This window comes from Cladophialophora yegresii (genome assembly GCF_000585515.1).
Source record: "Cladophialophora yegresii CBS 114405 chromosome Unknown aczIN-supercont1.6, whole genome shotgun sequence".
NCBI classification, from domain to species: domain Eukaryota; kingdom Fungi; phylum Ascomycota; class Eurotiomycetes; order Chaetothyriales; family Herpotrichiellaceae; genus Cladophialophora; species Cladophialophora yegresii.
In genome coordinates this window covers 1,237,682-1,260,904 of record NW_006913050.1, presented here as the reverse complement: position 1 = coordinate 1,260,904, position 23,223 = coordinate 1,237,682, and the positions used below count along the sequence as shown (strand labels likewise).

The window sequence follows — 23,223 nt, the reverse complement described above, 5'->3', positions numbered from 1 at the left end:
TAGTGGTGCCGAAGGGATCTGTACCATGGGGTAACGGAATAACCAGCCGCGATGGGGGCGGAGGTTAATTGTAACGCGGTGGAAATGAAGAGAAAAGAGTACAGCATACGCGGTACGATTCTGCAGCATAATAAAAAGAACGTGCATAAATGACAGATTTTTTTCTTCCCGTCGTTGAAAGGACCTGTGGTGTCTCCATACTGTACGTCTCAGCCTCAGGCGTAACGATCTTCATCCAATATACTCCGTAGACTGCGCAACAAGGAGTGATGCAGTATTATGCGTCGCACACTTGATTCACGCATCGCATCGCATCGCAGACCCTTCACGGACCTTATCTAACCTCACCGGACCTCATCCAACCTCATCGATCCTCGTCGTCGTCATCCTCCAACATCTTGGCGTACGCCTCGGCCGTCGCGAACGTGGGCAAATTCTTCACCACCTTCTTCTTCTCGGCCCTGCTGTCTTTCTTCCCGCCCTTGACCTTCTTCTTGGGTTTCTCGCCATCGTCGGACTCGAATCCCGCAAAATCAGACACGTCGCTTGGCATGCCGTCGGCGTCTCCCGGACCAGTATGGCCGCGGGCTGATGGCATTGAAGCGTCAGCATCAACGTCCATGAGATCGTCTTCGTCGTCTTCGAAGAAAGCCGGATCGATGTCCACTTCATCAGCGTCTCCGGCGATCTCGAGGTCAAGATCTGCATCTGATCCTGTGGCCACGTCGTTGTCGTCGTCGTCGTCAGACCCCAAATCCGCCAAGTCAAGGTCCGCGTCGTCATCTTCAAACTCGTCGCCCTCGAGGTCGGGCGCACTGGCCATCATGGCCTTCCAGATCTCGTCTTCGTCATCCTCGACGCCTCCTCCTTCGTCGTCGTCGATATCGCGCAACTTGTTCTTTTTCTGTTTCCCGTCCTTGGCGCCGGTGGTCGTCTTCTTCACCGCCGTGAAGTATTGATGGAAGAAGACATCCTCGGCGGCTATATCGTCGGATTTCTTCATGCGGAATTGTTCGCTATTCACAGGAAGAGAGCGGACTGTACTGCCGGAGAGGAGGACCGCGTCTTTGTTGTCCGTGGCCATGGGTTGCATGATACTGCTGCCGCGGAGACCGGAGTGCGAGAGTTTAGGGTTGCGGTAGACGAAGCGGTCAAGGAAGTGCGACAGGCTGTGGACGTTGAGGTCGGGTTTGCCTGAGAGGGGCCGGTGGGCGAGGAGGCTTTCGGCGCTGACACTGACGGACGGGTGGAAGTGCGCTAGGAAAGGAAGAATCTCCCAGAGGGAGGCGGTGGCGGCGTTCGCGTGCAGCGGGTCGCGTTTGTGCGCGTCGTAGGTAGATGTGCTTTTCGGTGCCGCATCTGCCGCTAGGACGGCGGTGCCGGGGCGGTCTTCATCCTCGTCTCCAGAGGGCACGTCGCGGAAGACTTCTACGTCGTCGTCTTCGTGGTCCTCTGGCTCGTCGATGAGGCTTTTGAGGCTGGGAAAGGTCTTCACCAGGTCTTGGATGAGGAAGAATGCGCCGCAAATGAAGCTCGGTTCGTGCAGGGTTAGCACCTGTGTGAGTCTCTTGATGAAGGCTCTCACTCTGTTGATGTGGAGATCTGCTTTGAGGGCTCGGTGGAGCAGGTTCAGGTAGAGTTGCTGTTTCGATGCGACAATGAGTCGTGGGTCCAGAAGGGATTCGTAAAGGACGCGGTAGAAGCGATCACTGGAAGCTTTGTGTTGACTGGCCTGAGAGATCTGCTGGATGAGCAGGAGTGATTGAATGGACGTGTTGAAGTTGGCCGAGTGAGTGACTCTGAACAGCGTGTCGAGGTGATCGGAGAAAGCGCTGTTGCTGGTCGCGGAACTGGTGCTGGTGTATGGATATGCTCGATTGACACCAGTGAGGATTGCGGAGATGAGCTTGTCGCGCAGTTCTTCGGCTTGAGCCTGGCCTGGCGCCGATTGGGAGTTCTTGTTCTTCTTCCTGCGCTGTTCACCTCGCGACTGAGGCTCTTGGACAGCCTCCTCATTCGGAGCAGTTTCCTTGTCAGTTTTCAACAGCCCTGTAAAGAGGCCAAAGTAGATGTCGAGCAGTTTGACTGCCACGTCCTCTTCTTTCGCACTCAACGCTGTTTGATTGACAGTGACCACTGCGTAGTATTTGCCATGTAAGCTCTGACCGGGCCGGAAGATGAAGTCGGACTCGATCGCCGAGACGACCACCATTTTCATGGCCGGATGGGCGATCAACAACTGCATTAACAGATAAGATGCCTGCGAAGCGATCTTCTTGACAGGGTCTCCCAGCTTGTTGACCAGTAGACGAAGCAGGTTTGACTCTTGTTCTGGCCGTTCGTTGAGGAGCTCGTATACGTAGCTGAGCGCTCTGGCCTTGGAAAACTCAATCTCGTCGTTGCACCATACCTCGAGAATCTTCAGGACCTCAAAGTATTGCTCTTTCAGCCAGCTCTCAAAGGCCCAGATAACGAGGCGTTTCTCCTCGAGACCACCGGGTAATTGTTGCCCTTGTCTCCAATTCCTAGTGTTCCGAAAGAAATATACAAGCGTTGGCTGTGCTTGAAACGCATAAAGCTTCCTGGACGAAGGGAGCAGGGAGCCTTGGGCGAACAGGTCCTTCAAGGCTCGAAGCACATCGACTGCTTGAGAGCGACTTCTCTTGCCAGCCAGACCGATCAGCGTCTCAAGCGCTTTGACATTGTGAATGGGCGATTCTTGTACCGCCAAGGTCAGAGCCGAGATCTTGTCGGACAATGTTCCCGACGTGATGACGGTGTTGTAGAACGACTGTGCGGCCGACGACTGCTGAGATTCTTGGAACTTTCGGTTTTCCTCGTCAAGGAGAGATTTAGCGTATTCATGGAGCTGATCAATGGAGTCCTTGGAGATGGTATATTTGGGCTGCGTGTCGGTGTCAATGTCCGGGTCCGACACGTCAAACCACTCTGGCTTTGGTTCGCACAAGAATTGGATCTGGTTCTTCCTGCCCTTCTTCGTCTGTTCCGTTTTCTGATCTGGCATCGGTATGGACATGCCGACTGGTTCGGGAACCTCACTGTCACCGTCCAGGCCGTCGTCCTCAGCCTCATCGTCGTCCTCAATCTCTCCTTGAGCAAGAGCAATCTCTTTCAGAATATTCTTCATTCCCTTGTCCAGGCTTTCCAAGGCATTGTTGGGGACATCACCCTCCAGTTCTGACTCCGAGTCCGCGCCCGCCAGCAGGTCCAAGTCTTCCGCAGTGCCACCTAGACTCTTCATCTCTTGCGCCAGAACATGTTCGTCGTCTGGGTTTACTGCTGGGGCAGCGCCGTCTTGCTCAGCAGACTTCTTGTTCTGACCGAGGACCTTGCCATTGCGATCCCGTTTCTTTCCCCGCCCCGTCCCTGACTGTTCGGTGTCCTTACTGGCTTTTTGCTCCTTCCGAGGCTTTTTATTTCCTCCTCCCTTCTTGTCTTGGATCTTGGCAACATCAGATTCGCGGAGGTACCGTCGCTGGATTGTCTTGCGCAGATCCTGAACAACTTCATCTTTCGACTCGCCGGTGGACTTCGAAGGCTTGCGGCGAGACGTGTTCGCCTTGACAGTGTTAGCGCCACTGGCGGCCGTCTTTGGCCTCGACATCGAGCCCGCTGTCCTCGGTGTTTGTCAGTAGTCAAGACCGTGCACTTCCCAGCGTCGAATTGCATGTAGTGGAGCCGCAGAAATCCTCCCAAAAATCTCGCGACCGCCGGCCGCTTCTCGGGCGGATTTGATCGAGCGCCAAGAATGTTTATCTCCGCTCGACTTCACCACCAGGCGACAGCGAGAGCCTCGTTTCTCAGTGGTGCCAGTCTTTATCACCGTACGAGTACGACACGGCTACTGTATGCTGTGATACCCGCGCGCACCGCTATTTGGTGGCAGCACGACGGTAATTGAAGCACTGTAAATAAGCTAGACTTCCCACCTCGCTCGAATACCCTTTTTTGCAAGAATCATCGCCCGATATGACCCCGTCGATATCACACACCATGGCATTGATCTTGCGCCTCCTCTTGATTTCACCTTTCGTGCTCCTCGCATCACCGGCCCTCGCCGAGTCGTCAGCATTGGCATACACAACTGCATCAGGACCAATCTCCCTAGGTGCAGCCCCGGAAGCCCAACCGACACACGCCCCAATCACCCCACTAGGCTGCTACAGCGACGGCCACCCCCTCGAGTCTCAAGGCGACTACATATTTCAGTCGACAGGATACTGTCTCTCCGTATGCCGCCGGTTGGAGAAGGCTATCATGGCCACGACTGGTGGGACGACTTGTTATTGCGGGGACGACTTTCCGGCGCTGGATTCCGAGGTCGACATGCGGTACTGCAATGTCTCTTGCGCGGGATATGGCTTGCAGACGTGTGGGGGTGTCGGGTTCTGGCAGGTCTATCTTGTTGGATTGAGGGACGTGGATCTCAGGCAACAGGGGCAGCAAGGGCAGGCAGGGTCTGCTGTGTTGAGATCGGCAGTGCCAGTGTCGTGAGCCCGCGTTACTTGTTACGTGCTACATGTATCAAATGGACGTTTATGACTAGGGGGTGGGTTGGGTGTATTACGTTGAAACAACATGCTTGTAGGACACGTCGCGTCGCATCGCATCGTGTTGCACCCGAGTCTGGATCCTCGACTCCGGCAAATTGCCTGGCGAGGGGGATCTGGTCGTTGAAGTACCCCGCCTCGAAGAGGTTGGTGTCCGTGAATCTTGAACTGTCAGATCATGGGGTTACATGTATGTGGACTCTTCCTTCTGAACCGCCCACATGCTAGCCGCGCCTTTGTAGTTGGGGAGTTACCGCTGCCTTGCTGAGCGTAGCCGTAGAAGGCGCGAAAGTATTGGTAGATGTGGTTGTGGAGGTGGCTGTACACATATTCTCATCGAATCAGGGTGGCTGTCGCATGCAGGCAGAGTGACCTGGTCAAAAAAGCACTCATACAGACGGGTATATTTGGGAGCAACCCAGTCTGACGGCAGCACGAAGGATGGCCATGGCTCATAATGCCCAATGTCAGCTCGTGCAACGCTTCCAGAAAAAGATATTGCGGCGTGTTCTCCTGGTCAGGGCAGCAGCAGGGGACGAAGCAAACCGATCTCATTACCAGTTTTAGATCGGTGCATCTCTGAAGCTCGCAGGGCGTCCATTTCGAGTTAATATGTCCTGCATCAGCCTTAACGCGCGTGTGAATCCGATAATCCCAGCTCGCGAAATGTCGGCAAGAATGGCAATGCACCGATCTATGGATATGGGAGTTCGGTATGTGGCCAATGTCGGAGACGCGACGCAGCTTATCACAGCGACGGGTTCGTTGCTGGCGGATACCATGGGATGGCTCCTTCGCTTCCGTGGCGATCCACATGAGTATGTAGCATCATGGCCAGATGAGGAGGCCACATGGAGAAGGCGACAAGGACTGCGATTGTGATATTTGCTGGATTGTGAGGAAAGCAGAGCAGGGTGGAGGCCGCGTCGAGCTTCGTCTTGGGCACGTCGCATGGTCGTGGCCGGGATTCGCCGCGTCTGATTGGCTAGAAACAGGGGCCCCAAGGCCCGGGGCTCTTTAGGCTCTTCAGCCGCCAGGGCTCCCCTATGTTACTCTGTTTGTTCGTTGTCCTCGTCGGCTCGTATTTGTCGGATGTCCCAGGAGTAGCCTGTCAGGTCCCGGACTATATTTCTCATTTCTGAATGAAGCTTCGAGTCGGATCTTGGCCAAGCCGAAGAGCAGTCTGGCGGCCACCGTCATTGCGCCTGCTAGGAGCTCGCCATACCCACAACGACTCGAGACAGCGGATATGTGACTTCTGGATACCAACAGTCAATGTCCAAAAGCAAGATGCAGCTACCGACGCGACTCAGCTGCTCATCCGCGCGGGCTATTTGCGGCAAGCGTATGCTGGTATCTTCCAGCTGTTGCCGCTCGGCCTTCGAGTACAGGAAAAACTGGAGCGGTTGATCGACAAACACATGAGATCGGTCAAGGCTTCCAAAGTTTCCTTGTCGTCCATCTCGTCACAAGCGTTGTGGGAGAAATCTGGGCGGTTGAAGGCGGGCGGCGAAATGTTCACCTTCAAAGACAGGAAGGATGTAGGATGGCTACTAGCTCCGACACACGAAGAAGAGATTACCAACTTGCTCGCCGAACTCGTCCATACACCGCAACAGCTGCCCATTCGACTCTACCAGATCAGCAGGAAGTACCGCGATGAGAAACGACCTCGTGGCGGACTGCTGCGGGGGCGCGAATTTCTGATGAAAGACCTGTACACGTTCGACCACAGTCCCGAGGCAGCGCACATAACATACGACGAGATTCGAAATGTGTACCGCAGTTTTCTCGACGAGCTCAAGATCAAGTACATCGAAGCGAGAGCCACGTCGGGCGATATGGGTGGCAACCTCAGCCATGAATATCACTTTCCCAACTTCGCTGGTGAGGACACTGTCATCACGTGTTCAGACTGTGACTATGCACGCAATGAGGAATTTGTCTCCCAGCCACCATACAGGGCTGACTCGTTCAACAACGTTGAAGACTTCCTGAAGAACTGCTCCACCCAAGACGAAGTCCCGGGTGGGCTCCTCCAGGAAGACTTTCTCAGCACAGATCGGCTGAGTCTGGTCCGCGTCATTACTTCCAACGCCTCCGAGCGGGCTTCATCGGGCGAGACCGCAACACGCGCCGTAAACCCCTACGCCGTGAAAGCGGCCTTGAGCGGTATATTGGACATTGACACAGGTGTCGAGGATCCTTTGAATCAGTTCAGGAAATCACTATGTGACGACGTGAGCCACAACGGACCGAAGCAGCGGTCGGTTTATTACCTCCTCGACTCGCCTGTCCCGGCCGGGCTGGTCCCTCGCTCATCTGTCTCCGATTTCCTGCATGCCCAAGTCAACCATTGCGCCGTCCGAGCGCCACATGATGAGCAAATGGGTGCAAGTAGCTTGTTGAAGCGGGAATCCGGGGACCCATGCCCGCAATGCAAGACCGGCACCTTGAGCATCGACAAAGCCATTGAAATCGGCCATACTTTTCACCTAGGAACACGGTATAGCTCGAAACTTGGCCTTGCGACCAAGCAGGAAGCCGGCAGACAAGCCACGCCTGTGGAGATGGGCTGCCATGGAATCGGCGTGTCTCGACTGATTGCAGCTACGGCATCTTGTCTTTCCGACGAAGTCGGACTCAATTGGCCGAGGGCTATTGCGCCTTTTGAAGCCGTCATCGTTGTCCAACCGTCGCAGGCCCAAAGACTCCGGGCAGCAGAGCGCCTGTATGATCAGTTATCCGCGACCGACCTGGGTGGCGTTGACGCCATACTCGATGACCGGGAACAAGGCATGGGCTGGAAGCTGAAGGACGCCGATATGATCGGATATCCTGTTATTGTCGTGGTTGGGAAAGCATTCGACCAGGGGAAAGTCGAGGTCCAGTGCCGTCGGTTGAAAGTGAAGCAGGAGGTCGACATTGTAAGTACGCCACAGTTTGTGCATAGTCTGTTGAAGCAATTATGAGCCAGAGCGACTGTGAGCCGGAGCAGTTGTGAGCCGAAGCGATTGTGAGTCGATCTGTAAGCTGAAGGCGTGCGTTGTACCATATGCCGGTTTTAGATACCCCTCTCCCAGCTTGTAATACCACGAGCTACATTCAAACAGAGATCTGCTCCCTAAGGGGAGATTGAGTCTCGCTACGAGCATAAACGATCGACACATGTGATCGTGCTTCTATTGACAACGTAAGCACAAGGCACTCACCTCGTGAAATAGAAGTTTTGTTCGCTACTGTAGAATGGTCCCCTCAAACGGTACGTACCGCAAGCTCAGCCTCACACCCCAGACAAGGCTGAATATTTCCACTTCCCCTCACCACTCAGAAGAAAACGAAGGAAGTACGGAGTACGGAGTACTCGTGCTAGTACACCAACTCTTCTTCGCATTGCACATCGTCTTGTCTCTGCGTCCTCGATCCTCCCAAGCCCAATCCCCTCCAGTGTGACATTTTCCCTCACGAAAAGCACTCTATTCGAGTTTACATTCCCATCCCGAATCTTGATCCCAATCCCAATCCCAAGCCACAAGCCGGCTCAATCACGCACCCAACAAACTCCAGTACTGTACCCACAGGACCCACGCGGCAACGATGTCTCAGTCCGCTCAAGGCGGAGGCGGCGGCGGAGTCGACATCTCGACCCTCTCCGTGCAGCAACTATCGGCCCTCCAGGCCCGCCTGTCCCAGGAACTCGAACACCTGAGCACGTCGTACCAGCGGCTGCGCGCCGCGCAGGCCCGCTTTAGAGACTGCATCAAGAGCATACGAGACGGGGTGGAGGGGAAGAGCGGAGGTACGTTGTGCGAGTTGAAGTTGGGTGTAGGGAAGAAATACGTTATGTCTCTCTCCTCCCCTCTGTGGCCGACAGCAAGTCAATTTGTAGGGGGGAAATACATTGCGCCCCTCTCTCACTCTGTGTGTCTCTGGCCATCATCGCGGAGCACAACCAGAAGACATGGCGCAAAAGTGACCTCACGAACCATGAAACCATGCAACCATTAAATCATGCACATGCAACCAAGCTACTATACTAACCTTCTCCACCACCACCTAGGAACGCCCCTCCTCATCCCTCTCACCACGTCGCTCTACATCCCCGGCACGCTGGCTCCGACGTCGGGCGCGAGTTCGAGCTCCCAAGCAAGCCTCCTAGTCGACGTCGGCACGGGATTTTTCGTCGAAAAGACACCAAAGGACGGCATCACGTTCTACCAGCGCAAGATCGAGGAACTCGCGAAAAACCTGGCGGACATTGAAAAGGTGGTGACGGGGAAGAGCGAAAATCTCAGGATTATCGAGGACGTGCTCAGGCGGAAGATGGTCGATGAGCAGCCTAGGCAGTTTGGCGCTGGTGGCGGTGGGGGGAGTGCGAACGCTGTGGCGGCGGCGGCGGTTGGGTGAGGATAGGAACGATTGCATCGCACGGCACAGCATCACATAGCATGGCTGCGAGGAGGGCGTTATGGACCGTAGTGCCCCCGGGTTCAGAACAAGGATATATTGGAGCTGAAAGGTCGAAATTCCAGCATAAAGTGCTTGGATTCTGGGTCTGTTTGTGGCGACCATCACCGGGGCGTGTGGACCTCTTCTTGACGGGAGGAGAACCATGATATGGCACCAGGAGGAACTGGAGTTTCGCTATGCTCTCGTATGGTATGCACGCGCGTACCTACGGCGCGCTCGCAATGACTGTAATGGCATTGTCTCGTTGGCGGCTGTATCCAACGCGGTAAGCACACACTAGGTCCCTAGGTGCTCTGGCTATGGTATGGCTTTGTACGTCAAAGAGGCTCGAAGAGATACTCGGAAAAGCGCTGGCGCTGCACTGCTCTGCACGATCGTCGTCATGTCATGCTTATGATGCTCGTGATGGGCATCGCTTTGTCCACGCCTAGACCCCCCTGATGAGCTACCTGGTGGCTCTCGCTCAATTTGGGTCTGGTTCGGAGCCGTCCCTCAATCTATCTCCCGTATGTCTTTCTTGCCGGGCAAGACACCACTTACATTTCCTCGACCTCAAGCGCCATTTGTATGCCCATGCTCAGTCGCCCTTCCCGGTCCCTTTCTATTGGCGAGACGGCTAATCGCCTCGGACAACAGGTTCTGGATCTCCTCGACCTCGTTCATAAAGTTTTTGAACCCCATAGGCAGGGCTGTCCACTGATCACCGCTCTCGGGGAAGAAGGTTGCGACCGACTTAGCCCACTTGACGTCCTCGCCGGGTCGGATGTTGGCAAACTCGCCCATCAGGTTGTCCCACTCAGGATAGTAGTAAAGAGCGTGCCAACGCGTCTCGAAAGGACTGTTATTCTCCTTACCAGGGCGTAAGTCGTAGGTGTCTTTACGACGCAACTCGAAGACCCCGTCGGTGTTCTTGAAACGGTATTTCAGCAAGGTGAGCTCCGAGACAAACTGTAAGCCTCGCTCCTGGGGATGCTTGACACGGCGACGTGGCGTGGACTTGATGCCGTCTGGGGGTCGTTCCATGGTTATGTTTGCCTGAAAGGCTTGGATCTGAGCCTTTCGGAGCTGATCGATCCCAAGAGGGAAGGCATCAATCGTGACTTGGTAATCTGGTCGGTCAAAGTTCAGATGGCTGGCTTGTAGTTTGGAGACTGCGTCGCTGATTTCCACCCAGCGCTTCTCGCGGTTCTCGGTTTCGTCCGCGCCCATCGGGGTGAAGACGGTCTCGAGCCGAAGAGTCGAACTGCTGGTCGTACCGGGGAAGTCGAAGAATGCGGCGTAATATTCAGTAGGGTCGGAGAAGGCATCCATTTGCTCGAGGACGTCTGGCAGGTCAGTTACCTCGCCTTGGCGGATGGGGAGGCCGTTCAGCGTCAACTTGATGCGCTCTTTGGTCACCATGGTGTAGAAATCCTCAAAGCTGTACGTCTCGGCGCCGGCGGCTGGTTTTTGAAAAAACACGAATCCCAGTTCGCCAAAGACGAACCTCATTCGGGTATGCTGTTGAGACACTCGGAGCCTCTTGATGGCTGTGTCAATGGTTTTCTTAATCTTTTTGTGATTGTTGACCTGGACCTGCCGGCGGTCCTTGCTTAACTGTCCTTTGTCCGCTGCAGGTTTGCCGTGCAGAGTAGGTAGGTAGCTTCCACTTTTGGGATCGAGATCTAGGAGGCCCACTCTGTCTCGGTAGATGTCAAAGTCGGGAATATGGACCATGTTGGCGGTGGATAGCTGGTCTCTGCGGGAAATCGTCTCCTTGATCAAATTGATCATTCTCTCCTTGAGAGAAGCAGCGTCGACGGGGGACTCTGCCGCAATTGTGATGTGCTCGACACTGGTGTGCTCAATGTTGGAACCCGGGAAGCTGATTCGGCAACTGAACTGGCTTCTGAACTGATCGATGGCTTCAGTGTTCGTGCTCTCAAATTCGCCAATGTCCAGCTCTCTCGGCCAGAGCAAGACGACTTCGACCGGGTACTTGATTTCCGCTTCCTGCCTGAGGTTCTTGAGATATTTCTCTCTGTTCTCCCGCTCCTCACGGTGCTCGGCTCGGCCGTCGTGTGCTTTTTCTTTGTGCCAGGCCGCGGTTCTTGCCGCTGTAGCTGAGTCACGCACATCTTGTTCCCATTTAGCCAATTGGTCCTTAGCCTCTGTCACCTGCTCAACCTTGCCCCAGATGAAAATGGCCTGGTCGTGAATGACAGGTTCTCTGATGAATGTCTCGGTCTCACGCATGATCAGTCTCAACACCTGCTTCGGTTGGGGTTGAGCCGCTCTATCAATTCTCAACGCCATGGTCACCAGGGTTTTCCAGGTCGGAGAGAGGAGCTTGTACTCGCCATTCGGTGCTAGACCGTTCGCCGCTCGAAGCTCTGCCGCTGATCTGTTTGCAAAACGTTGTGGGATTTGTTGTCGGGGTCGGACCGCGGCGTTTCTGGGTTGGCCAAATCGAGTGGGTTGCTGAATTCCGCGATTTGGTGCTGGTACGACGCCGTTCTGATGCCCAACAGGGAAGTCTCCTCGTGGACCTGGACCACCGCGACCACCAGCTGGCGGGTAGAAATGTGCTGCGTGCTGAGCTGTTCCTTGATAGAGGACTTCGGACGCTGCATAAGAAAAGATTGACCCGCCTTCCAAACTCGCCACCTCCCAGCCTGTGAAAAGTTTAGCCGCGACGTTGCTTGGGAGCGACCAAAGATCGACAAAGATGACAATGAGATGGAGACGCACGTTCAAGATCGAGGTCATCGGCCTCGTGGCTGGGTCGAAACGTTAGTACGTGCAATAACGACGAAGCGACACAAGACTCACTCGGACATCGTGATGGATGTGATATCGTCTCAGAGAAGAGAGATGTGATTGTCCGCACCAAGACCTTGGCGATGATGTCGTTGCCAGCAACAGGCCAAGACTTAGGCAAAGATAGGTGGCGCGGAAGATGAAGTAACGAAGATGAAAAGTCTTTCTCGGAAATCGGAGGAGAATATAAAGTTTAAGAAAGATTGCGCGCAGACGGTGACAGAGGCTGACACCCAGGCAAGCTGTCGCAAATGCCAGTGACAAAGGTCAAAGCTCTTGCGGTACCGACACTCATGGGTAACGTCGACCTGAGAGCATCAGAGTCGGTTGGTGACGGCCAAGCAAACTGAAAGGAGTTTGACGGTTCGTCCCAAACCTATTGACAAGCCTGGTCCGTAGTCTTCAAATCAGGATTATCACAAGAGAGTCTGAAATGATGAAAAGGCTCCAAGTATTGCTCATCAAGCCACTGTGGTTGCAAATTCCCCATGCTCGTGCAGTCCAGAAATGTGTGCAAGCAGGACAGGATCAATGAAGTGTCGACTTTATGCGGGGCTCAAGTCTGTTCGTCTGCAGTAAAAATTATGCCACACATAGATTCATTTTTAGTATGCCAGATCCGCTCCTACCTGCTTGACCCCTTCACCAATATCATTGTGACCATCATCGACGGCAAGGTGCGAAGATAGAGTGGAAGTGAGAAAAACATGAACGTCGGCCAATCGCGGCAAGGCTGATGCCAAGATCATGCTAACCCAGAATGGCTATATTGCTGCTTAGCTAATACGCGTCCTCGCGTTTACGTGTTGTGTTAACGAAATTCCACTTCGTACACTTCTGATGAGGAGGCATACAGGATAGGCACACGCGACCGAACAAAATGCCATTGACGATAGCGAAGACGACGCCGGTCAAGCAGAAGGCGTATCTGACAAAAGGTGGTCTCAGACGCGAAGATTCAGACGATGAACTCGGATATGAAGATCATCCCTGGCAGTGGATATACGATGAGGATGAGAAGATCATAGTAGACCAAAGAACACCGTCTAAGAAAAGGAAAGCTAGCGCTCTCGAAGGGAAGAAGAAGCCCATTGGTGCCCGCATGGGTTCATTTTCAGTTCGAGTAGGGGATTCGGTGTTGTTGAAATCGCCGGAGCAGGGGAAAGACTGGGTCGGACTCGCCTGCGATTTCTCCGACATGAACGAAGATGGAGAGGAAGAGATGTGTGTGCACATCCAGTGGTTCTGTACGCCTGAGGAGCTGATGTCCGGCAAACGATCCAAGCTCCCTGATGTCTTACCCAACGAATCCTATATTACGGCGGATTTCAACCTAAATCCTCTAACCGCGATAAATGGGAGAGCGGCCGTACTGTCCAAGGACGCCTTCTTTCAAACATATCCTGGCGGTCAACCGCCAAAATCGAAGGCTGCGGCGAATCGCTATGCGAAGACCATCTTGTGCCGGCGTGGGGTCAAGCAAAGGACGCTTCAATTCACCGAGGATTTTGTATGGGAGGAGATCTTCACGGGGCCTGAGAGTATCCTAGACTTGGTGGACTGGATCAAGGAGCAGACGAAACTGAAGAACAGAAAGCCACCTAAAAAGGAGGACCTCGAATACGATCAAAAGGGGGATATCACAGACGATCAACCTCGAACACCGTCGAAGAAGAGGAAGGCCACTACCACGGTTTCCACTCCCAAGTCTTCCGCAAAGGCATCCAAATATACTACACCGACGCATAAGCGGATCATGATCAAAAAGCCAATCGACATAACGCCGCTGGGGACTCGGACTCTTTCCCCCTCCCAGTACATGTCGACCCCGTACTCGCACGCACGCGCAACACTACATGTCTCGGCTGTTCCCACGTCTCTACCCTGTCGGTCCAACGAGTTCAGCTCTGTCTATTCGCACCTCTACTCTGCCATTGTCGACGGTTCCGGAGCCTGTATCTACATCTCAGGGACGCCTGGGACGGGGAAGACAGCCACAGTCCGCGAGGTGGTCGCATCACTCCATCAGGCGGTGCTGAATGAAGAGCTCGACGGCTTCAACTTCGTCGAGATCAACGGCATGAAAGTCACCGAACCACACCAATCATACTCTCTGCTGTGGGAGGCGCTGAAGGGCGACCGTGTCAGTCCGCACCACGCCCTCAGCCTCCTGGAGCAGGAATTCTCGCACCCATCCCCACGACGGATCCCGTGCGTGGTGTTGATGGATGAACTTGATCAACTGGTCACCAAGAACCAAAGCGTCATGTACAACTTCTTCAACTGGCCTGCAATGAGGCATTCCAAGCTCATTGTCCTTGCAGTTGCAAACACGATGGATCTGCCGGAGCGGACGCTGTCCAACAAGATCAGCTCCCGCCTGGGCCTCACAAGGATCACATTTCCAGGCTACACGCATACGCAGCTGATGGAGATTATAACCTCGCGGCTGGAAGGCGTGCCGGGCAACATTGTCGACAAGGACGCCGTCCAGTTCGCCAGCCGAAAAGTTGCAGCCGTGTCCGGCGACGCGAGACGCGCACTTGACATCTGTCGTCGAGCGGTCGAGATCGCGGAGCAGGCTCAAGAGAAGCAGAACACGACTAATACGGAGAACGAGGACGTGTTGGCGAGTACCCCGAGCCGCAGAGGCAGGAAGGCCTCAAAACACACGTCCAAGGACAAGAGCAACGACAATGCCAACGACAACGAGAGTGACAAGAAGCCAAAAGGCCCCAAGCAAGTGGCAAGCGTGACCATTGCCACCATCAAGCAGGCCATCAACGAAGCAACGTCTTCCCCTATCGCACAACATCTCCGCTCCCTGTCCTTGGCATGCAAACTCTTCCTTGCGGCAATGCTTGCACGCAGCCGCCGCACGGGCATTGCCGAATGCACCCTCGGCGACATCATGATTGAAGCCAGACGCATTGCCGATGTTGCTGAAAACAGCGCCATACACGATTTTCTAGTCCTCGCAAATGACAACTCGGGACGGAGCGGCTCCACGGCCGTCATGCCCCGTATCTTGGCTCTAGGCGGCGCAGCCATGGAGCTGGTGGAGGCCGGCGTCATTGCTATGGAAACGAGAGCAAAGGGTGAAAGAGCAGGCAAGGTCAGACTGAGAGTAGGCGAAGAAGAGGTGAAAAGCGCGCTCATCGGCGACGCTGAGGTCAAAGGGCTGGGATTCAATGCTTGAGATTTGTCCCTATCAGCATAGATGGTCCCCCATCTGGCATACGACCCGCGTGGACATCCAACGTAGCGCCACAGATAATATACACAAGGCAAACTTCACACCTTGATCAACATCTTCAGCGCGTCGTGCTGCGCCGCGGCCTTGAACGTCGTGTACGCCTGTTCCATGTCTGCGAACGAAAACTCGTGCGTGATCAGCTGTCCCGGCTGAATGCCGCCCGCGGCAAAGAGCTTCAACAACATAGGCGTGGTGACCGTGTCGACCAACCTGGTCGTCAGCGAGATGTTCTGGCTCCACAGCTTCTCGATCTTCAACACGCAGCTCTTGCCATGCACGCCGACGTTGGCGACCGTGCCGCCGGGCGCGACGAGATCCTGCGCCATCTCCAACGTCTCGGGCACGCCCACGGCCTCCATGACCGTATCGCAGCCGACATTGTCGGTGAGTTTCATCACAACTTCCATTGGGTCCGTCTCGGCGCTGTTGACCGTGCGGTCCGCCCCGAGCCTCTTCGCGACCTTCAACCGGCTAGGGTCCCGATCGATCATGATCACCAGACTGGGCGAGTAGAGCTTCGAGGTCATCAACGCGGCCAGACCGACGGGGCCGGAGCCCACGATCGCGACCGTCGACCCGGGCTGGACCTTGCCGTTTTGCACGCCGCATTCCAGCCCCGTCGGGAAGATGTCGGACAGCATCACCAAAGCTTTTTCGTCGACGCCCTTGGGCACGTGGTGCAGCCCACTGTCCGCGAACGGGATGCGGACATACTCGGCCTGCGTGCCGTCGATGGTGTGGCCGAGGATCCAGCCCCCGTTGACGCAGTGGCTATGCATGCCCCGGCGACAGTAGCTGCACGTTGCGCAGCTGGAGATGCAGTTGATGAGGACGTGATCGCCCTTTTTGAAGCGGGCTACGCCCGAGCCGGGCTCTTCGACAACGCCGACTCCTGTCATCGTGGTCAATCATTTTCACATTGCGCCTCATGGATTTCCGTGCGTTATGTGGGAAGAAATCAGGGCAAGGGGCACAAGAATCCAACCTTCGTGTCCGAGGATCGTGCCCGGTTTGCACGTCGGGACATCCCCGTGCAGGATGTGCGTGTCGGTCCCGCATATCGTCGTAAACACCACTGTGGCAGTGCACCATTAGCTACTACGACACAATAACCTCAAGTTTAAGCCCAGGCCGAAACTCACACCCACAGAAGAGGAGAAGCGAAACATACCTTTCACGATCGCATCCGACGGGTCCTTGATCTTTGGCACGGAGCGGTCTTCAAGCCCACACTTGCCATCCCCCTGGTATACGAGGGCCTTCATGTTGAAAGAAGCTAGATCTGAATCTCGTGGAGTTGAGCTTTGACGTTGACTCTTGAGGTTGCCGGTTCTGCTACTCTTGTCCGAAGTATTCGAGCACTTAAAACTTGCCCACAGCTGTAGTCAGGTAGCTACTATTAGCTATATACGCAAATGAAGAAGGAGGCAGGGGAAGGGCCCGCTCTATCACCCTCCTCGGGCTTCGGTCGTCAGGAAAGAAAAAGCATGGCTTGTTCATTTGTGTTGTTCATGCGCAAGTCGCGCTTGCATAGTTGGTCTCATGAGCTTCACACCACTCGTACAGGAGGCGAGCATCTCATGATTGGTGTTGGTGCTTGCGATGCGGAGCCGCAGAGAAGCATATTTCGGCTTCCCCCGCTTTTAATGCTCGCCGCGACTGGGGAGGTCAGTAAAGCACTGCGTTCGGATCACGGAATAGGAAATCGGGGAACGAGAGACGAAATCAGAGGCCGAGGCTCGGGACCAGGAGAAGGGGAGCAAGTTGGATACTTTATTGAGGGACATGTACTCCCTGCGGGGGAAGTGAGCCCCTTTCTGGGAAAGCCTCGCACATGGGGCAGGAGCTTAAGAGGCTAGCCTTCCATACCTTCTACCTTATGCATGCCCGTTGACACCATTGACCGCATTGGTGCTCTCTTCCAATGCCCTCGCCTCGTCCCGAACGGTACGGTAATCCTCCTGTGCCTCCCTCTCGCGTCTCATCACAAAGTTGACCTCATCCCTCAGCTTCTCGAGCCTTCTCGCCAAAGCACCTTCTTCGCTGATCTGCAGCGTCCTGAAGCCATCCAGCTGTGCCCTCTGCTCCTCGATCTGCGCATAGACGGTCGCAATCTTCTGCTTGAGTGTCTTTTGTCGAGCTTGATAGCCGCCCAGGTGCAACTTGAGCTTGTCTTCGAGCTTTTGACCCGCCGCCGCCGACGAGAGGAGGGTTTGTTGAGCGGTGCGAAAAGCAGAGAGGTATTCATCAGGGGTTGTGCCGGGGCGAAATTTGAGAGGAAGGGCATTAGGCTCGGTTTCGGATGATGTGAGAGAAATGATGGATTCGACGTAGGATTGTCGCTCGGTTTCGTTGCATGCGTCTTTTAGTTGTTGCCGGGCTTGGGCCAGGAGGTCGTCAGGGAAGGCGCTCAGTCTGGGAGGTTTCCCTAGCATTTTGGAGCCGGGTAGTGGAAAATTACGAGCGTCGTGAGCCATCAGCAGAGCTGCTTCTTGAGCGATCATTGCTCGAATAGGATCTGTGATAGACGTGGCGTCCGAGGCCAGAGAGTTGTAGTCGATACTGACAGGTCGGGGTAGTGCCCGTTGATACACCTGGGTTTGTCGTCTGAAATCCGCTTTTTCTGCCGCTTCTCGTGCTTCACGCTCCCGACGATCGATTTCTTCTTGGTCTTCCTGTGTGAGAGCCGGTTCAGCTGCGGCCTCTTCTTGCTCAGATGGTAGGACTTCAAGTTCCCATTCTGACTCTTTCGGCTTAGGTAATGAGGCAAGCTTGGCTCTCAGTGAGTGCCGGGCCACATTTTCAGCGAGGCGCATATCCCGCGGAGTCTGTGGTACCAGTTGGCGTTCGCCTTGTTCATTGATGATTAAGCTGTCACGCGGCGTGCGCAATGGAGTGGCGCCAGGGAGATTACTTCCAGCTCCGGTCTGACGGAAGGGTGTAGCCATTGGGTTAGGAGTGACCATTTCATTTCTGCGAGGAGCAATTCCGTCAAAGCCGGTTGAGCTGCTACCCTCATGTAGCGGAGTGTTTTGGCCGCCCAGTAACGAAGATTGGGTCTCGGTTAGAGCGCGGATGTTCCTGATCTCATTCGCGATATGATCTTCCTGTGCAGGCGCCCGAGGGGTTCGAATAGGTGTAGCGCCGACCATGTTCGAATACTGTGAAACCAGCCCACGGTCGTCTCCATCCTCCTGGCCAGCAGCTTTAGCTGCTCTGTCGCCAGCCATGCCCATCTTCACAATCTCCTCCAGCTCGCCTTCGCTGACTTGGGGTGCAGGTAGATTCAATGCATGGCGCTTGCTCTGCTGCTCCGCCTCACGCAACCGCTGCATTTGTCCAGCTCTTGCGGCAGCGGCCATGGCGGCCGAGTCTTTGCTCTTGTCTTGCTTCTGGCGTTTCGAATCGACGTTGTCTTCGGCGTCTCCTTGTCGCTTTCTTGCCAGCTGTTGCTTGCGGGGATCGAACATTTCCCGCTCCCGATCATTCCTCGCCTGTTCTTCTAGTGTGTCGTGGAAACCGGCGGCGGCTTGCTTTTCAAAGGGGATGTCTGCATTGTAGTCCATCTCGCCCTTCTTGCGCGTGGTGATCTTGATATTGATGCCTGCATTCTTAAGTTCCCGTCTCTTCTGCAGCACTGCCAGTCTCCTTGATTCCTCGAGTTGTCGTTCACGGGCTTTCCGTTTCGCCTTCTTCCCCTGCGTATTCGCCAAACGCGCTCGAGCCTCGCTAAGCATTTCTTTTTCATCTTCGTCGAGATCGATGGTATCAGGGCGTGCAGGCTTCGATTCCGGATCTGGGTCAAGTTCGCCTGGGCGCAATCTTCGGACCTGATCTCCTGTCGGCGCAGCAGTCTCTCCGCCCTCCGGACCCCCAAGTCCCAGCTCGTCGTTCTCACGGGCTTCGGCTTCGTCGAGCAGCTTCTGATAGCGCTCCAGGCACTGGGTAGCCGTCCTTCCAACGATGGGCGCAATTGTTCGCCATTGCGTGGGCATCAACTTGGCCAGGTGTAACAACTTCTCGTCTTCTTCCTTGGACCACTCGATCTTGCGAATGCCTGGGTCCAGCCATTCTGTCCATCTTGCCTTGCATTGCTTGGGTGTTTTTCGCGCAAGTAACGATGAAACACGAGCCCACTGATTCAACCCATATTTGGATACTGAGGCCTTGAGAATTTCGTCTTCGATGTTGGTCCACACACCACCTTTGACGACGGGCATTGCGACTGCACGAATATGGTGGTGGCTGCTAGGGTCGTGCGACGTCAGTATCGGAATGCAAGTTGAGCGGTAGGTGAGTCGAGAGTGATGGATTTTTGGCGCAGGCTGATCGTCCCCGGAACGGAAAAATCTAGCGCCGGTGGTTGACGCTCTATTGCCGTGACCGACTTTCAAGTCACATCGTCGACTTACCTACTCACTCACTCAACCTGGACCTGAGGTATCGCCTGCGTGGCCGACAGGCTCCCCGGCAATATGCGACTCTCGTATCGTCGTGAGGCTGTGAGACCGTCTCCGGCTACTTCTCCCATCCCAGCCCTATTCGACTTGAGCACCTCGCCAAATTTGGGCCCAGATCGCGTCACAGCTCAGCCTAACGCAGTCTGCCGCAGCTGTAGCAGACGTACAAGGCTCTTCCTCCAATCATGCTCATCCCTTTTCATGATGGTGTCCCTTGGCCTCGTGAAGAAGTCTTGGGTACTGTATGCCAGCTTCTGGATTCGAGACGAGAATGGGGGCTGAAGCTGGTTGTGCGCCAGTCCCTCAAGGTAGGTCGCTCTTAAATTCCTGCGTCTTTCTTCTTCTTGCTGTGCTCCTCTTTCTGCGGCCGCAGATCAAGCCCGCTCCTTTTCAACGGAATGGCAAGTTATGCGAAATCAGGGGGTTCGGCGATGGCAGTCTCACCACTTCCTCAGCTACCACAAGGCTGGATGGTCATGCAAGATCCATCCGGCTCCGGCAAACCACTGTATTATAACTCGGCGACGAGCCAGGTCTCTTATGCTCGGCCCGTTGTGAGAGTTCTCCCTCCGGGATGGGTCAAGTCGCAAACACCGGACGGCAAGACAATTTTCGTCCACCCAGAGACGCAGAGGTGCTCTTTAGACTGGCCTCAGGAAGCCCCAAAAGCGCATCCTCAGCCGGCGCAGATGCCACAGCTCAGCAGATACGTAACGGCGCCGGGTCCGATAGCGGTCCAAGCTAAACCAGACCTTTTTCGCAACCAGACCGTTCCTGAGCACAAACCACAGTCTCAGCCACTAATCACCATGAGCGTTAACACCGAAGCAGCGAGAAAAGCTGTACCTGGCCTTGAAGAAGCGTATGCAGTTCACCAACTCTCTGAGAAGAACAATACTCGAACCCTCACACAGAAGTTCAACTCGGATCTCACACAGACCACTTCGGCCATGAAAGAAGTCACGATTTCAGGCGCAGCCGTTGCGACGAGGTCGGCCAAAGTCGTTGGCCACACTCTCGTTAGCCGCACGAAACTGGCCAAGGCGTCCAAGAAAATGTTGGTCCATACCGGTGCCCTAGGCGTCAAGACAGGTCGGGCTGTCAAAGGTGTCATGAATGAGATGGTTGACGCAGCAGACAAGAAGGGCAAATACCAGCCGAAGGTGAGGCCGTTTGTTCCTTACGATGGTCATCCACAGGCACAAGTCCTTGGGCAGGTCCACGCCTACGAATATCAACAACAGCAGCAGGCCGACATAGCACAACCCCCAGCCGCTCAGCCACTACCAAATCCCATGCCAGCAGCTGCTCCAGTGCCTAGTAAGATCCCGGCTCGAAAACCCGTGCGGCCGCTATCAGTTTCTCTCAATCCTTCTTTTTCAAACCAGACAAGCATCAATGTCCAAGCATCAATCAATCCTAGCGTTTCAATGCCATCAACGACATCCGCAGGAATGCCGACAGTTGCTCCTGCGCCTGGCCAAGTAAGCCAGTCCACGAACAGTGCAGTCACGGAAGAGAATGATGGAGCGATTAATGCTCCGCCTGTTGCCACACAATCGTTCCAACCACATCAAACATCTCACTCGACGGCCTCAACTCAAGGAGCCCAAGCTACCCAAGAGGAGACATCGATACACAGCGCCGTCCCAGTCCAACAACAACCTCCCCAGACCGCTCCTGCTCCACCTACCACGGCCGCAGGCCTGCCGGGCTTGACTGGTGTGCAACCCGGTGCAGCAATCCAGCCAAGTACCGCGGCACCTCAACAACAATCCAACCCGATGATCTCCGTCCAGGCACAAGGGCCGCTGACTATCGATGCATCCATCAGCCCACCCTCCTACGCACAAGCCACAGGTCAGCCTGCGAGCACTTCAGGAGCAGGAACAGCACGTCCGCCTAGAAGACCTCTCCCTCAATCAGCGATCACCCGCCCACAGCGTCCCGTTGCTGAAAGGCCATCAGGCAATCCAGGAACAACCGTGAACCAGCCTAGCGCGGCCCAATATGCCACATGTCAGCTGGGGCAAACGATTTACCAGTACCAGAACCAGCAAGTCACATACGCTGATCAAGGGATGTATGCTTCAATTCAGCCAATGATACTGGCAAGCAATCCTCAGCCCGTTGTTATCGAGCAGAACCAAACCATAATACAACAGACCCCAGCCGAACAAGATCCCATGTTCGCCGCAATGCAGATGCAAATGACCCAACAAAGCGCCACTGATCAGCTACTACTCTTGCAGCAAAACGCCGACACCCAGAACATGATGCTTGCGCAGGCACAGATGGCCTCGGCGCAGCAGCAGCAGCCTGTCTATGTGGAAGAGACATTTTACGTCGATCAGAGCCAAAACGTGGAGGTCTGTAACGTTGAGGAAGACAATATGACTGCGTACACTGCGTACACTGACTACACTGACTACGGTGGCACCGCCGAAGTTGTCTCATACACTGACGCAATGTACGGGGAGGGGGAGGCCTACGCTACAGGCACGGCGGGTGATGAAGTCGTATATATTGAGGAAGATGCCACTGCTGTTGCTGGAGGATCCTATGCGGTGGACTATCAGGCAGAAGCGATGGGCACTGGCGAGATGTACGAGGCGGACGTCGGGGTAGACGAAGGTCAGACTGAACTATGCGTCTGAATGCAAGCGAGCTTGTGACACAGACATGATTACAGCTTACCGTACCAGAATGACATTGATATGGGCCTTGGAACTGATAGTACTCTCCTGGGCGTGTTGCTAACGACGAGTATCAGCAGCCCCCACATGGAAGGGGGACAATGAGATCCTCGGTGTCAGTACAGTACATATGCTCTATTACTACAGACCAATCTACCTCATAGAGTGCTCTGGGCGGTTCCGGACACAAAATCCCGCATTCAATCCCATGGATTTTTCTGAATGCTCCTATACTCGCATGCTATGCTATGCTTCCGGTGCTTGGACTCCGTCAGGACCGACCGGGCGCCGACCTAGCATAAGGATGGCGCACTATTCCCCTGGGAGCTCTGAAGCAGGTGTGCTTGACCCACACGAAGAGGATCAATTGCTCCTCCAGTTGGTATCTTATCATGGAATTCGGAGATCGAAGCCGAGCGGTGCGATGCTACTGTGTAAACGCTGTAGGCGAGTCTGCTGATCAGATTGACTCTTGGACGGTGCACCGTTGTGTCAAGCTTGCTAGATGTACTGGTGTAATTACTGCAAGGATGACATGGCTGCCGCGGCCCGCACATTCATGGGAGCATTTCGATATCTACACAGTACTAGGTACTTAAAGTATCTACATACGCAGTACAGTACTCCGGACAGTATCTTGGCGGCCGCCGCTACAGAAGCAGAAGAGAAAGACGGGCAGCTTGCTCATGGTTCCATGCTACCCCAGAGCGTGGACTTTCTGCTAACGTACATAGCTGCTACTATAGTATATTATCCCCAACATTCGAGGCATGGCACAATGTATCCCTGCCCGCAGGATGCCGTGCAGCAACAAATACTCCGTATCATGACTACTCCGATGTACCAGACCTGTCCGTTCCAGTGTGACCATGGCATTTCCTACCACCCTAAGCCTCGACTGGCAGGGACTCACTTTTTATGCATTAAACATGTTGCTCCTGCTGTTGCTCCTGCTGTTGCTCCTGCTGTTG

General features: G+C 54.8%; 9 protein-coding genes across 9 annotated transcripts; 5 read left to right on the top strand and 4 right to left on the bottom strand.

Moving 5' to 3' along the window:
- Window positions 1-364: 364 nt before the first annotated feature.
- On the bottom strand, window positions 365-3,625 carry A1O7_08467 (uncharacterized protein; the record flags this gene model as incomplete). The annotated part of the gene is made up of 1 exon (XM_007762459.1): window positions 365-3,625. One exon carries the CDS (start codon window positions 3,623-3,625, stop codon window positions 365-367), a length of 3,261 nt encoding a protein of 1,086 aa, XP_007760649.1.
- A 437-nt stretch (window positions 3,626-4,062) lies between these two features.
- On the top strand, window positions 4,063-4,434 carry A1O7_08466 (uncharacterized protein; the record flags this gene model as incomplete). The annotated part of the gene is made up of 1 exon (XM_007762458.1): window positions 4,063-4,434. A coding segment is annotated over one exon (372 nt), but the record flags the coding sequence as incomplete, so codon positions are not given.
- A 1,279-nt stretch (window positions 4,435-5,713) lies between these two features.
- Window positions 5,714-7,543, top strand: A1O7_08465 (prolyl-tRNA synthetase; the record flags this gene model as incomplete). The annotated part of the gene is made up of 1 exon (XM_007762457.1): window positions 5,714-7,543. The coding sequence occupies one exon, from the start codon at window positions 5,714-5,716 to the stop codon at window positions 7,541-7,543; it is 1,830 nt and encodes a 609-aa protein (XP_007760647.1).
- A 625-nt stretch (window positions 7,544-8,168) lies between these two features.
- A1O7_08464 (prefoldin, alpha subunit) lies at window positions 8,169-8,978 on the top strand (the record flags this gene model as incomplete). Its single annotated transcript, XM_007762456.1, has 2 exons — window positions 8,169-8,370; window positions 8,632-8,978. 2 exons carry the CDS (start codon window positions 8,169-8,171, stop codon window positions 8,976-8,978), a joined length of 549 nt encoding a protein of 182 aa, XP_007760646.1.
- A 615-nt stretch (window positions 8,979-9,593) lies between these two features.
- On the bottom strand, window positions 9,594-11,789 carry A1O7_08463 (uncharacterized protein; the record flags this gene model as incomplete). The annotated part of the gene is made up of 1 exon (XM_007762455.1): window positions 9,594-11,789. One exon carries the CDS (start codon window positions 11,787-11,789, stop codon window positions 9,594-9,596), a length of 2,196 nt encoding a protein of 731 aa, XP_007760645.1.
- A 931-nt stretch (window positions 11,790-12,720) lies between these two features.
- On the top strand, window positions 12,721-15,039 carry A1O7_08462 (origin recognition complex subunit 1; the record flags this gene model as incomplete). Its single annotated transcript, XM_007762454.1, has 1 exon — window positions 12,721-15,039. The coding sequence occupies one exon, from the start codon at window positions 12,721-12,723 to the stop codon at window positions 15,037-15,039; it is 2,319 nt and encodes a 772-aa protein (XP_007760644.1).
- Window positions 15,040-15,134: 95 nt separating this feature from the next.
- On the bottom strand, window positions 15,135-16,361 carry A1O7_08461 (alcohol dehydrogenase; the record flags this gene model as incomplete). The annotated part of the gene is made up of 3 exons (XM_007762453.1): window positions 15,135-15,988; window positions 16,082-16,171; window positions 16,268-16,361. The coding sequence occupies 3 exons, from the start codon at window positions 16,359-16,361 to the stop codon at window positions 15,135-15,137; spliced, it is 1,038 nt and encodes a 345-aa protein (XP_007760643.1).
- A 612-nt stretch (window positions 16,362-16,973) lies between these two features.
- On the bottom strand, window positions 16,974-19,316 carry A1O7_08460 (pre-mRNA-splicing factor cef1; the record flags this gene model as incomplete). Its single annotated transcript, XM_007762452.1, has 1 exon — window positions 16,974-19,316. The coding sequence occupies one exon, from the start codon at window positions 19,314-19,316 to the stop codon at window positions 16,974-16,976; it is 2,343 nt and encodes a 780-aa protein (XP_007760642.1).
- Window positions 19,317-20,365: 1,049 nt separating this feature from the next.
- A1O7_08459 (uncharacterized protein) lies at window positions 20,366-22,213 on the top strand (the record flags this gene model as incomplete). The annotated part of the gene is made up of 1 exon (XM_007762451.1): window positions 20,366-22,213. One exon carries the CDS (start codon window positions 20,366-20,368, stop codon window positions 22,211-22,213), a length of 1,848 nt encoding a protein of 615 aa, XP_007760641.1.
- Window positions 22,214-23,223: the final 1,010 nt, after the last annotated feature.